Raw genomic sequence first — 11,937 nt, 5'->3', positions numbered from 1 at the left:
AGAAGTTCATTTTTGATCTTGTCTCTTTGGGGTTCTGAATGTGTCGTGCTTCTGGATGTCCATCCCATTCTCAAATTTTAGTATTATCTTTTCCCTGAAAAAGTGATCCATGCCATTAGTCTGTATCATACAGCCTCTTCAATAACAATAATTCTTAAATTTGGTCTCTTAATGTTGTCCCAGAGTTCTTGTACATTCAGATCTTGGTTACTTCTTTTCTTTAATACTGTTTTTGTGTTCATGGGCTGGCCACTATCTTTCTCTTATATTCTCTCCACTTCAATATCTTTAGAGTCAGTTGCTGGTAAATTATGAACTTTAGGAAATGTTGAGTTACCTGTTTCTTCATATTTCCTGTGTTGGGTTTTATGTACCTATTGAGGTGGATTTCTCTTTCACTCTTTTGTGTGGGCTTTTTTAGGGCTCAGCCTTCTCTTGCCACTGTTTCCTAGAGAGATCTAGATTAAGAACCCTAGTAGGTGAGGTATCCATAGCCTTTGTGTGTATTCTGTTTTTGCTGTAGGAGTAGACATCCATGAGTGGGAATTTCTGCTTGGAAATGGCTTGGAGGTTTTGTCTGTTCTGGTCTTTGTATTAAAATATCACTGAATTCTGAGTATGGTTAATTTGTGTGTGAAACAAATTGTGCTATCCTTTGGCTGGATTTTATTCAGCAGCAGAATCTCTATTCAGTGAACTTGTGATGTCCTTGTAGATTTCCAGAAACTTAAGAAAACAATATATAGCATTAAAATAAATACCTGATGCCTACTATGACATCTGCAACACTAATACCATAAAAAAAAAAAGCGATAGAGGGTCAATAATTGCCAACAGCAAAAATAAGAAATAGCTGTGAACTAGACCTGACATTGAAACAAACTGCAGGTGTCAACCATGTCATCCACAGTATTAATAACTGCAGCAACATAAATGGATGGGGCAGGAGTTTTATGAACCACGTAGTTCTAAAAGATGGTAAACATATAGATCATTTAAGAGAAAATAATGTAATAGGAAGGTTAAAAAATTTAGAATGTTCAGAAACAATGAAGAAAAGACAGCAAGTGAAACAAAAAATTCTAGCCCTCAAAAGACAAGGAAAAATAACTATTATAAAAAGAAAGAAATATGTATGTATGTCCACAAACCAATTAGCACAGCAAGAACATCTCCCACCTAAAAAAAAAAAAGATTCTTAATGAAAAATGAATTATCTCCATTGGTCAGCTGCCTATGCCCCACTGTCTTTCTTTCCTATTCTTCTTAGGCCATGTGCTGAGAGGATTTGTGGGGTGGGGATTGTTAACCCCTTTCTCTCTTTGTGTTGCCTACTGGGGTAACCTAAAACTGAAACTGGTTGAAATAACTGAGTTCCCTTCCCACCAGTATAAAGTAGAATGGCATAGGAAATACTGTAGATTGGGGGTTTGTCCACAAATGCCAGATTGATGAAATCACAGTGGCCACCTGTGCAAAAATCTGAGGTGGAATTTCTGGTGGCTGGGGCTTAGGTCTAATCAAACCTTAGGAACTTTGTTGGGTGGCTTAGTCTCTGAATGAATGTATCCATGCCCACCTCTTAAGTTTCCCAATCTTCTTGAGCTGTTCATGTGAGCCACCAGACTCAAAGGCAAGTTGTACTCCCCTCCATTTTTCTAGCTTTAATCCTCCTGAGTAGTTTTCTCTATGCCTGTTTCACTCACATTGTTCTAGGTACACCCTAGGCCACAATGTAGATGCTTGTGGAGACAGATTTTTGCTGTGATTACCTAGCTTCCTAGCAGCAGCTGCATGCATGCATACATGGCCACCTCATGATGGCTCCCACCTCATCTCTCTTCTTACCACTTGAGAAATGTGTGCACAGACACCAATTGGCTGCATAGCCTCTAGATCAGCTAAATTTATGCTATTTTCTGATGTACAGGTTTTTCGTGCTTAATTTGTCCATTGTTTCTATCTCTGTGTTATCTCTCCTTTCTGTGATGAATTAGTGCCACTGCTCCTGCAGCTAACTTGGCTCCAATATACTCTTTTGTTCTTTGTTCGTTGCACACAAACTTTTGAGTCTCTAAAAGACTCTGACTGCCTTTTCTACCTTGCTGAGAAGCAGTACTCCTGCTGCTTGAATCCCAAGCCATAGAGCAAGTGGAAATTCAGCCTTCCTTTAATCTGCCATCTTGAATCTCCTTGAGTTCCTTTCCATTTGTTTTTAGATAATCTCAGTGTCATTTTTTAATTTATTATTTATTTTTCAAACTGGGGGTTGAACCCAGGGCTCTACAGATGTTAAGCAGGTGCTCTACTACCAAGCTACATCCCCAACCCTTTGTTTTTGTTATGTTTAATTGGAACAGGATCTCACTGAGTTGCCTGAGTTTGCCTAGAATTTGGAATCCTCCTGCTCAGCTTCCTACATAGCTGGAATTACAAGCATGTACCACTGCACCGAAATGAACACTTCAGTTATTTTTTATTTATTTATTTATTTTTAGTTGTAAGTGGACACAGTACCTTTATTTTATTTAATTATTTTATGCAGTGCTGAAGATCAAACCCAGTGCCTTATACGTGCTAGACAAGTAATCTACCATTGAACTATTAAAATATTTTTTTTATTTTTTTATAAATAAAAATGAAGGCCTTTTTTGTTTCCTCCATACCATTTTTACTCTCTTTCTACCCTTCTTGGTTTTCTAATTCAAGATCGTTGAGTTCTAATCTTTGTTTCTTACAGGGGTTTTTTGTTTGTTTTTGTTTAAATATCCTTTTTTGAGCTTCCTGAGACATTATATTTACTCTGTGTTCTTGAGGAGTGGTAATATTACCATCATCATATGCTTAACACTACTAAGAGTTTAGTCCTGTTGTTTTGAGTAAATGGTGCCATAAATAGTGGCTATTTTAAAAATTTTCAGGCATACTGATCATTCTGATATACTTTAGAGTTATTCATGTTGAAGGATGGAGATTCTTGTATGTACATTACATTGGTATTTTTATACTTCCGTGAATGTCATTCAAATGACAGATTTTTATAGTATAGATATGGTTGTGATATTTGCATTAATCATGTGTTAGAAAAATTGTCATTTTTGTAGCTCAGTGGTAGAGCACTTGCCTCGTATGAGTGAGGCACTGGGTTTAATCCTCAGCTCCACATAAAAATAAATAAATAAAGATTATTTTTTATGCAGGGTTTAGAATTTTCATTATGTTGTTACTATATATAGGTGCCTGGAATACTTATTAAGAAATGATGCAAATCCAGGGATCCGGGACAAGCAAGGATATAATGCAGTTCATTATTCAGCTGCTTATGGTCACCGTCTATGTCTGCAACTGGTAAGATTTCTCAGTTGTTATTAAAGGAATAATATGAGCTTATGGTCTAGTTACATAATGAAAAGAGAATGAGAATAAATGATTCAAGAAACAAACTTTCTTTTGCTTTTTAAAATTTTCAGAATCCATGTAACTCTTAAAATTCATCTTTGCCTTCTTAGTAAGTTATCACTCATTCTCTTCCTTTTCAAAAAGCAAGGTGAAAGGATAAAATTAAGTCTCTGGTGAGGATTTGGGCACAGTGCCACACACCTATACTCACATCTACTCAGGGAGCTGAGGCAGAAGGAGCACTTGATACAGATGTTTGGATTCAGCCTGGGCAACAAAGCAAAACCCCCAACTCAAAAATAGCAAGTCTCTAGGCTTTTTAGGTTTCCGGTACGTGTGTTAAGAATTGTGTACAAAGTGAAATGTCTGTGTACTGATTCTCAATACAGCCAAATTCTCAATCTCAAACACGAAAAAAAAAAAAAAAAAGCAAATCTCTGGAAAAGTCTACTTATATCCTTACCTTATATTACCCCACATGTGTGTCTGCAGCATTTATAAATGTTTTCTGTAAGCTTCTAAAAAATTAACCATGTCTCATGTGAAAAATAAAAGCTCCAGTGAGAGAAAGCTCTCTACCCACTTATTCTTAGGAAATTCTGAAAGACTGTTTCCTTTCACAATACCTCTTAATAAGGGAGACTCTCCTCTGCCAAAGAAATTTTCATTTCCACTGTGGTTTATCCTGGAACATGTACCATTCACCTCACCCCACTTTGCCAAAAAAAAAAAAAAAAAGCTAAGGGATAAGTTAAAATGTACTCCTGTGTAATAGATGCTTCAGGTTAAAGGTTCCTTTATATAGACTTATAATTCAGATTACATTTAACTTTGCTTCCCTTCAAGAGGCAATAAAATTGAAGAAGAGAGGATATAAAAGAAAATCAAGGTTAATATATCTTTAACCATTTAGAATACTGAACAAAAATACCACATATTTTTTAGGTTATGGATCTTTAGACTAAATTCTTAGACATACATATGTAGATTTGTGATCTATTTATAATTGTTTACTTAAAAGGTTTAATCTTTTAGACTCAAAGAAAATATGGTTTTAGAACAGAAGTTTAAAATGCCCTGTGTAAATAGAGACTTCATATAAATATATTTCATAAACTAAATATTTTGTTTTTTAACCTTTATTTCAGATTGCGAGTGAAACTCCTTTAGATGTTGTAAGTATTAGTTGATTCTCCCCTACCATTCTGAATGTTGTATTTCTTTGCCTTCATTAGAATTGAAGCTGAAGATGTATTCACATATCCCTGAGAACAAAGATAGTGGCAGAAATTATATATATATGGGGGAATGGAGATATTTACTGGTGGAAGGTAAATAATATTTCCCCAAAGTCTTGGTTTTACAGCCTTCCTCAAAGATCTTAGTATGTGGTCCTTACCATACTTTTGTAATAATCCTATTAGCTTACTGAATTGTGGATTTGAACAGGGTGGTGGGAACAATAATTGCTATAGTTTCATTCCTGACATTAAAAACGCCCCTTCTTTTTCAGTTAATGGAAACCTCAGGGACAGACATGCTGAGTGATTCCGATAACAGAGCAACAATCAGCCCTTTACACTTGGCTGTGAGTACTACCTTCACAGCCAATTTGATGGCTGCTTTACTGAAATATCTAATATCTGTTTATGTTGACTCAAACTAGTGCCCTAAACTTTTTGGTCCATGTAGTAGTTTTCATGCAGTTAAAACTTTAAGAACTTTTTTAATCTAGAGAATTCTTTACTTAAATGTTTTTAATTTGCTGCTTGATTCTTTCTTTCTCCCTCTCCCTATCCCTCTCATTCTCACTCTCACTCTCCCCTCCCCCTCCCCCTTCTTCTTTTTCTCCCCCTCCCAGGCTTCTCCCCAGGGACTACTCTAAAATAAAAAGAATATGCCTGTGACATAAACTTTCAAATGCTGTCCTGGTAGAAGGACTTCTAACTTGCTAAGCAGATAATATACATAAATAAACAAAAATTCTATGGTATTTCTACAGTTTTTTGCTTACTTTGTGATCTTGGGGTTCTAACTAGTTGTGTGTTCAGTGCTACTTAAGTTATTCACACTATAGGATTTGACAACATGATCTATAATGTCCATTCCACTTTAAAGATTGCTCTGAATTTTCCTCTCAATATCAGTCACTAACAGAAAGTTAGGGAAGAATTTCACCAAAAAAAAATTTTTGATCAAATATGGGAATGAATTACCTTAGGAAAATCCGGTGGGAGGTGGAATGGGGATACTGGGTATTGAACTCGGGCACTTAACCACATCCCGAGCCCTATTTTGTATTTTATTTAGAGACAGGGTCTCACAGAGTTGCTTAGCGCCTGGCTTTTGCTAATGCTGGCTTTGAACTTGCGAGCTACAGTACCTTAGGAAATTTTAAGTAAAGCCCAATCTAGCTTTTTCTTTGAGGTTTTTGTATTATCGTTGCTTTTCTTGGCTGGTGCTGGGGATTGAACCCATGGCCTCATAAAAGCTAGGCAAGTGTTTTACCACCCAGATACATCCCCAGGAAAAAAGAATTTATTTTTTAAACTAAGTATATTATAGTTGGTTGGGTGGGGGGATCTTTTTGATAATTAGGAGACAAGGATACTATCACTAGATATTATGACACGTCTCATGTTAAATATACTAAAATGCTTTTTAGGATATATGACTTAATGGGGATCACTACAAGTTCAGTGACCCATTTGTTTCTTTTCATGTGTATTGTTAGTTTTCATCTAAATGTTCTTATATATGTTCTAACACTGACACACTGAATTTTCTGCTTTCTTTCCCAATGTACTATGAAATAAATTTATGAATATTTCCTATCCATATGAAATATTTTTACATTCATATGAAATTGTATAGAACTATGGAAGTAGTAATTCCTGTTATGGTCTAAGTAAGAAGGTATATTAAAGCTTTTTATTCCTTATCATTTGAGTCCTTGGAAACACTTATCACCTCTACCAAACTTGAAGAATAAATAATCCTGAAAAGGTAAAACCAGTGTAGAGAAAGTAGCCATTGGTGTCAAGAAATGACAAGGCAATTCTTTTATCGATTTGTAGGATTCTCTTAATAGTTTAATGATGTTATTTCCTTTGAAATTTCACATTTTTCTTTTCCGCCCTTCCCTGTATGCCCCACCAACTTGGCAAGTTTCTCTTTTTGTGCTTGTAGGTGAACACTATGTTCTGCATTAAATAGTGGGTGCTCCCTCACTCTCACTTTGTCTCCCCTCCACCCCTGTCTCATTTATTGTTTTTTGGTGGTAGTTAGGTTTGGTTTGGTACTGGGGATTAAACCCATGGGCAATTTACCACTGAGTTCCAAGCCCTTATTATTTTGAGACATGGTCTTTCTAGGTTGCCACTAATTTACCTAGGCTGACATTGAACATGGAATTCTCCTGCTTCAGCTTCTTGAGTCTCTGGGATTATAAACATGCAGTGACTGATTAGTGATTGGTTTTGTGGGGTGGGGGGGCACGAATATATGGTTTTTTTTGTTGTCGTTGTTTTCATTTGTTTTTCGAGGGTTGTTTGGTTTTTAATCAAGGGTTTTGTTTTGTTTGTGGTGGTAAGACAACAAAAAATAATATAAAGTTTATGGGGTTTTTTTGGTTGGTTTTTGTTTTTTGGTACTAGGGATTGAACCCAGGTATACTGAACCATTGAGCTACATACATCCCCAGCCCTTTTTATTTTTCATTTTGAAGCAGTGTCTCACTAAGTTGCTAAGGCTAGCTTTGAACTTGGGATCCTCCTCCCTTCTTCAGCCTCCCCAGTTGCTGGAATTACAGGCATGCACTACTATGCCCAGCACAATGTTCTGTCTTAGAGTACAGTTTTAGTGTTAAATATTTTCACGTTGAGAGTTAAATACTTTTGTGTTGTTGTGCACCCAGTCTCCCAGTCTCAATTTCTTACCTTGCAAAACTGAACACTGTATATAGTCATTAAACAATAGCTCCCTATTCCCCCCCTCCCTCTAGCTGTCCTATGATTTTGACTAATCTAATCTAGAAAACCCATATAAGTTGAATCCTAAAAATACTGAATCCAGTATTTTTTGTAACTGGTTTATTTCACTTAATATACCATCCTCCTCAAGATTTATCCATCTTGTCGATCTGGGGTCGTAGCTCAATGGTAGAGCACTTGCTTCACACATGGGAGGCACTGGATTCCATCCTGAGCACGACATAAAAATAAGTAAAATAAAAGTATTGTCTATCTAAACTAAAAAAGAAAGAAAGAAAAACAAAAGATTTATTCATGTTGTAACAATGGCCAGGATTTTTTACATATTTAAGATTAACAATACCCCATTGCATGTATATACATTTTGTTAATACATTCCTATATCACTATACACTTAGGTTGTTTCCATCTCTTGGCTATCTGAATAAGTACTGCTGTGAACATGAATGTGCTAGATAGTGTTTTAAGCTGAAACAGTAGCAGTTTTATAATTTACTAATTAGGCTCAATGAAATGTGATTGATTATACTACCACCTTTGCATTTCATGTCTAACCCTAAGACATCCTCAAAAATTAGTTGTATTATTTTTCACGCTAACCTCCCATTTGAGCTACTGATACAGTTAAAACACTAACCTGAGGTTACAGAAACTAATCTTGATTCCTAACTTTGTTGGTACCAGACATACACATTCTTTTTCCCAGTCCTTTGTGAGGATGTGATGGAGGGTAACAACCCTATGACCAAAGCCTCATAGCTCTTATTTTCTCTTTTTGTACTTTCTTCTTACACATTCAGCAGTGTTCCTCAAAGTTCATTCTTTTAGTAATGTAATTTCAGTGATTGGGTGTTTATGAAAAAAACTGGTGTGATAATAGAACCAGTAGTGTTCTATGATGTACAGTCACTTTAATCTTTGAGGTAGTCAAGCTTATATGTCATTGAACTTCCTACACAGAAGCATCAAAGAGATCACTTAGACCCAGAGCAACTTCATCTCTTGCTGGTACTTTCTAATATTTTGTATAAGAAATAGCTTTGTAGTCTTTTAAAGCGTATTATTGTCTAATGTCCTGCTCAACATCCAGTCCATTGTAAGTGTTGAGTACACATGTTGGCTTTTTAAATGAATTATTAAGAAAGCCCCCTATTATACTATATAAAGAAGAGACTTCAGCCAGTGTGTCACATGCAGGCCCAGCTACTCTGGAAGCTGAGGTAAGAGGATTATAAGTTCAAGGCCAGCTTCAGCAACTTAGTGAGACCCTATATCAAAATTTAAAAGAAAAAGGGCTAAAAGTGTAACTCATTGGTACAGTGTGTTCAACCTCCAGTACTGGATTGAGAAAAGGAGGGAGTGGGGAACCTTCAGTCTGACAATCTTCATATATAACTCTTATATAGCTAGGACAATGCCTGGCACAAGGCAGATGTTTGAGCAGAGCTTGATTAAGTATTTTTGTGCTAAGAGAAAAGTTTATTTTTGAACTATGGCACATTATGGGATGGAGTGGTCAATTAAATTTGAGAAATCAAAAGACTGAAATATTGATTCAATTCATTACTATAGCTGTCCCTCTAATATTAGTAAAAGTCTATCAGGGAATTAATGTGAAACACTGAACTATGATTAAGAATACTTTTTTGGAACCATAGACTTTAATTAATTAAACTTTTGTTAATTGCAGAATACCTGTTTCTAATCAACACTGTAGCGTGCTGTGTTGTTTTAAAAAATGTATAGTTAATTTTCTGAATTCTCAGTATAGAAGTTTGTATATCTCAAATATAATAATGATTGAAGACAACTTTGCTTACTTTACATTTTTCTAAAGTGTTTGGTCTTGAGGTTACAGCTCATTGGCAGTCAAGCACTAAAGAAAAAAGAAAAGAATGTAGAAAGTGTAAATATGTTAATTTTATTGTTTTTTAAATATGTATTTTTATTGACTTTTTTTTTTATTTCTAGGCATATCATGGTCACCATCAAGCACTGGAAGTGTTGGTACAGTCTTTGTTAGATCTTGATGTAAGAAATGGTAGTGGAAGAACTCCCTTAGATCTTGCAGCATTTAAGGGCCATGTTGAGTGTGTGGATGTACTCATTAATCAGGGAGCCTCAATCTTAGTAAAAGATTACATTTTGAAGCGAACACCTATACATGCAGCAGGTATGCCAAATTCTATGCTATTCATCTAATGTTCTTTTTCAGTTTCTGGTATATAATATTCCTGATATATATCTTGATTTTTTTTTAACTTAAAATGGTCAAATGATTGTATTTTCAGAGGAAAACCAACAGCAAGTTTAAAAAACTCAATATGTGCCTTAGAAATTGGATTTATGTAATAATCTACCTTGTGAAATATTTTATCACAAAACAGTACAGTATTTCTTTTTTTACCTTCTGACGGGAGCTATTTCAGATTGGTTTGTGCTTTCATTTAACAGTTGATAAACATTTTTAGTTATTTTTATCATTGTACAGCAAATTTATAGAGCACCTACTTTATGCAAGAACTACTCTAAGTTGTAATTTTTTTGTTTTCAAATGTAAAAAATGCTAAAATCTGTAAGTCATTCAGATAATTTGGTGCCAGGAATGTATCACTAGAAGATACAGATTTCACAACTCTGAAGGAATTCACAACTCTCTAAGGCAGTGTTTATTTTAAATAGCCAAGAGTAATACAATTGAAGAAATCTTTTACTGAAATCCAACTAGGCTGCCTTTATATTATTAGATTAATGCCACTAAGTCTTGAATTTTGCATATTTAACTTAGTTTCAAGGCTGCATGTTTTCTTTGAGCTACTTCTACTTGCCTGTTTTATGCATTTGGACATATAAAAATATTCTTTATAGATGTGTCGTTTTTCTTATATACACACACATGTATACGTACACAGCATTTGGAATTCTTTCAACTATGAATAACAGGGTACCCAACTGAAAGTGACTAGTGACAGGGGTTTAGTCGTCTCTCACATAAAGTAATCCAGAGGCAGATGCAGTTCAGAATTGGTTGATTCCACAGTGATGTCAGACTGCCACCAGATTCTCCGTTACTCCTCTTGTCTTTGTATTTATGTTGCAGGATGCTGGCTATTTCTTTACAGGGTCACATCCTAAATCATGAAAGAGGGGGGCTTTCCATTATCCAGAGTTAAAAAGGGTTTCTTAGAAGCCTTCTAGGCCTCTCAACTTCACAGTGGTCAAGTTGGGAAGTAGTACTCATCTTGCAACTGATCACTATCAGAGGATATTGGGGTTCTTATGATTGACTTGGTCTAATGTAATTTACTTCATTTTGGCCATTGACTGGAGGCAGTTCAACCTTCTCTTACTTAGAGCTAAGTGCAGTAAACGTTCTATTAGTATGGCACATGTTGAAGAATAGGTGCTGGTAGGCAGCCTGCCTGCTCTGATCAGGAATTCATATCTGTTCAGCTTTAATAACAAAAGCAAGTAGAAACCTACTTTGTACATGTAATTTTCCTTCTTATGTATTGAATTCAGTGAAATTATCCCAATGTTACATTATAGACTTTTTTTTTTTTTTTTTTAATAGCAGGGATCAAACGCAGGGTCCCAGTCATGCTAGGCAGGCATTCTACCACTGAGCTACATATTCAGCCCCCAAAGTTACATTTTAAATGTGCTCTAAAATAGAAAATGTTTAAGATGGACATTTTCTATTTTATTATTTACTGAATTTTTTAAATTTCACTTTACAGCAACAAATGGTCATTCAGAGTGCTTACGGCTGTTAATAGGAAATGCAGAACCACAGAATGCAGTAGATATCCAAGATGGAAATGGACAGTAAGTTTCAATAATTTTTAAATTACTTTTAAGGTGTTTGTTATTCTACATACCTTGGTAAGTCTATCATAGTAATGTAACTGAGTAAATCAAATAATAGTTTTTAACAAAAGTATACTTACAGTTACACCCAACAAGGAATATTTAGAAAACAGGCCAACACATTATTATTATTGTTGTTGGTTTTTTTTAAATATAGTACAGTCTTAATAGCACTAAAACTGTTCTGTTGTTGCTCAGGACACCTCTCATGCTGTCTGTGCTCAATGGGCATACAGACTGTGTGTACTCACTGCTGAACAAAGGAGCAAATGTAGATGCCAAAGATAAATGGGGAAGGACAGCATTGCATAGAGGGGTAAGCTATCTGTTTTCTTTGCCAAAAAAAACCTCTTATGACCTCATATTACCTAGAACTAAACCAGACTGTGTTTATTTTCTTTATTAAATTTCTACCAAACAGTAAGTGCTGGAGTTTCTTAATTAAATTTTTAAATACTAATTTGGAATACTTATAATATGTAACAGTCTAGAGAACAATAATGTTGTAACAACATTTTAAATACCTAAAACCTTGAATAAAATTAATATGTTTTTGGCATTTTTCCATTATCTTGACTATTTTCTTAGACTTTTATCACATTGACTCACAGGTATTTCCTCTGTTCTTGTTTTTCATATTACTAGTACTTTATAACAGAATTACTACTTTACCTGA

General features: G+C 35.1%; 1 protein-coding gene across 9 annotated transcripts in view; it reads left to right on the top strand.

Moving 5' to 3' along the window:
* The window catches only part of Ankrd28 (ankyrin repeat domain 28), a 202,538-nt gene that overhangs the window by 148,942 nt on the left and 41,659 nt on the right, over window positions 1–11,937 (top strand). For all 9 annotated transcript variants that reach the window (XR_011709138.1, XM_071619265.1, XM_071619273.1 and 6 more), the window contains 6 exons: window positions 3,237–3,348; window positions 4,548–4,574; window positions 4,913–4,987; window positions 9,363–9,564; window positions 11,132–11,219; window positions 11,460–11,577. Coding sequence is in view for 8 of the 9 variants with exons in the window: in XM_071619265.1 (XP_071475366.1) it covers window positions 3,237–3,348; window positions 4,548–4,574; window positions 4,913–4,987; window positions 9,363–9,564; window positions 11,132–11,219; window positions 11,460–11,577 (622 nt within the window). In the remaining variant the exon portion in view is untranslated. The remainder of the gene's footprint in view (window positions 1–3,236; window positions 3,349–4,547; window positions 4,575–4,912; window positions 4,988–9,362; window positions 9,565–11,131; window positions 11,220–11,459; window positions 11,578–11,937) is intronic.

This window comes from Marmota flaviventris, chromosome 1, assembly GCF_047511675.1.
Source record: "Marmota flaviventris isolate mMarFla1 chromosome 1, mMarFla1.hap1, whole genome shotgun sequence".
NCBI lineage: Eukaryota > Metazoa > Chordata > Mammalia > Rodentia > Sciuridae > Marmota > Marmota flaviventris.
The sequence above is the reverse complement of the archived record's forward strand: the minus strand, read 5'-3'. Positions and strand labels throughout refer to the sequence as shown.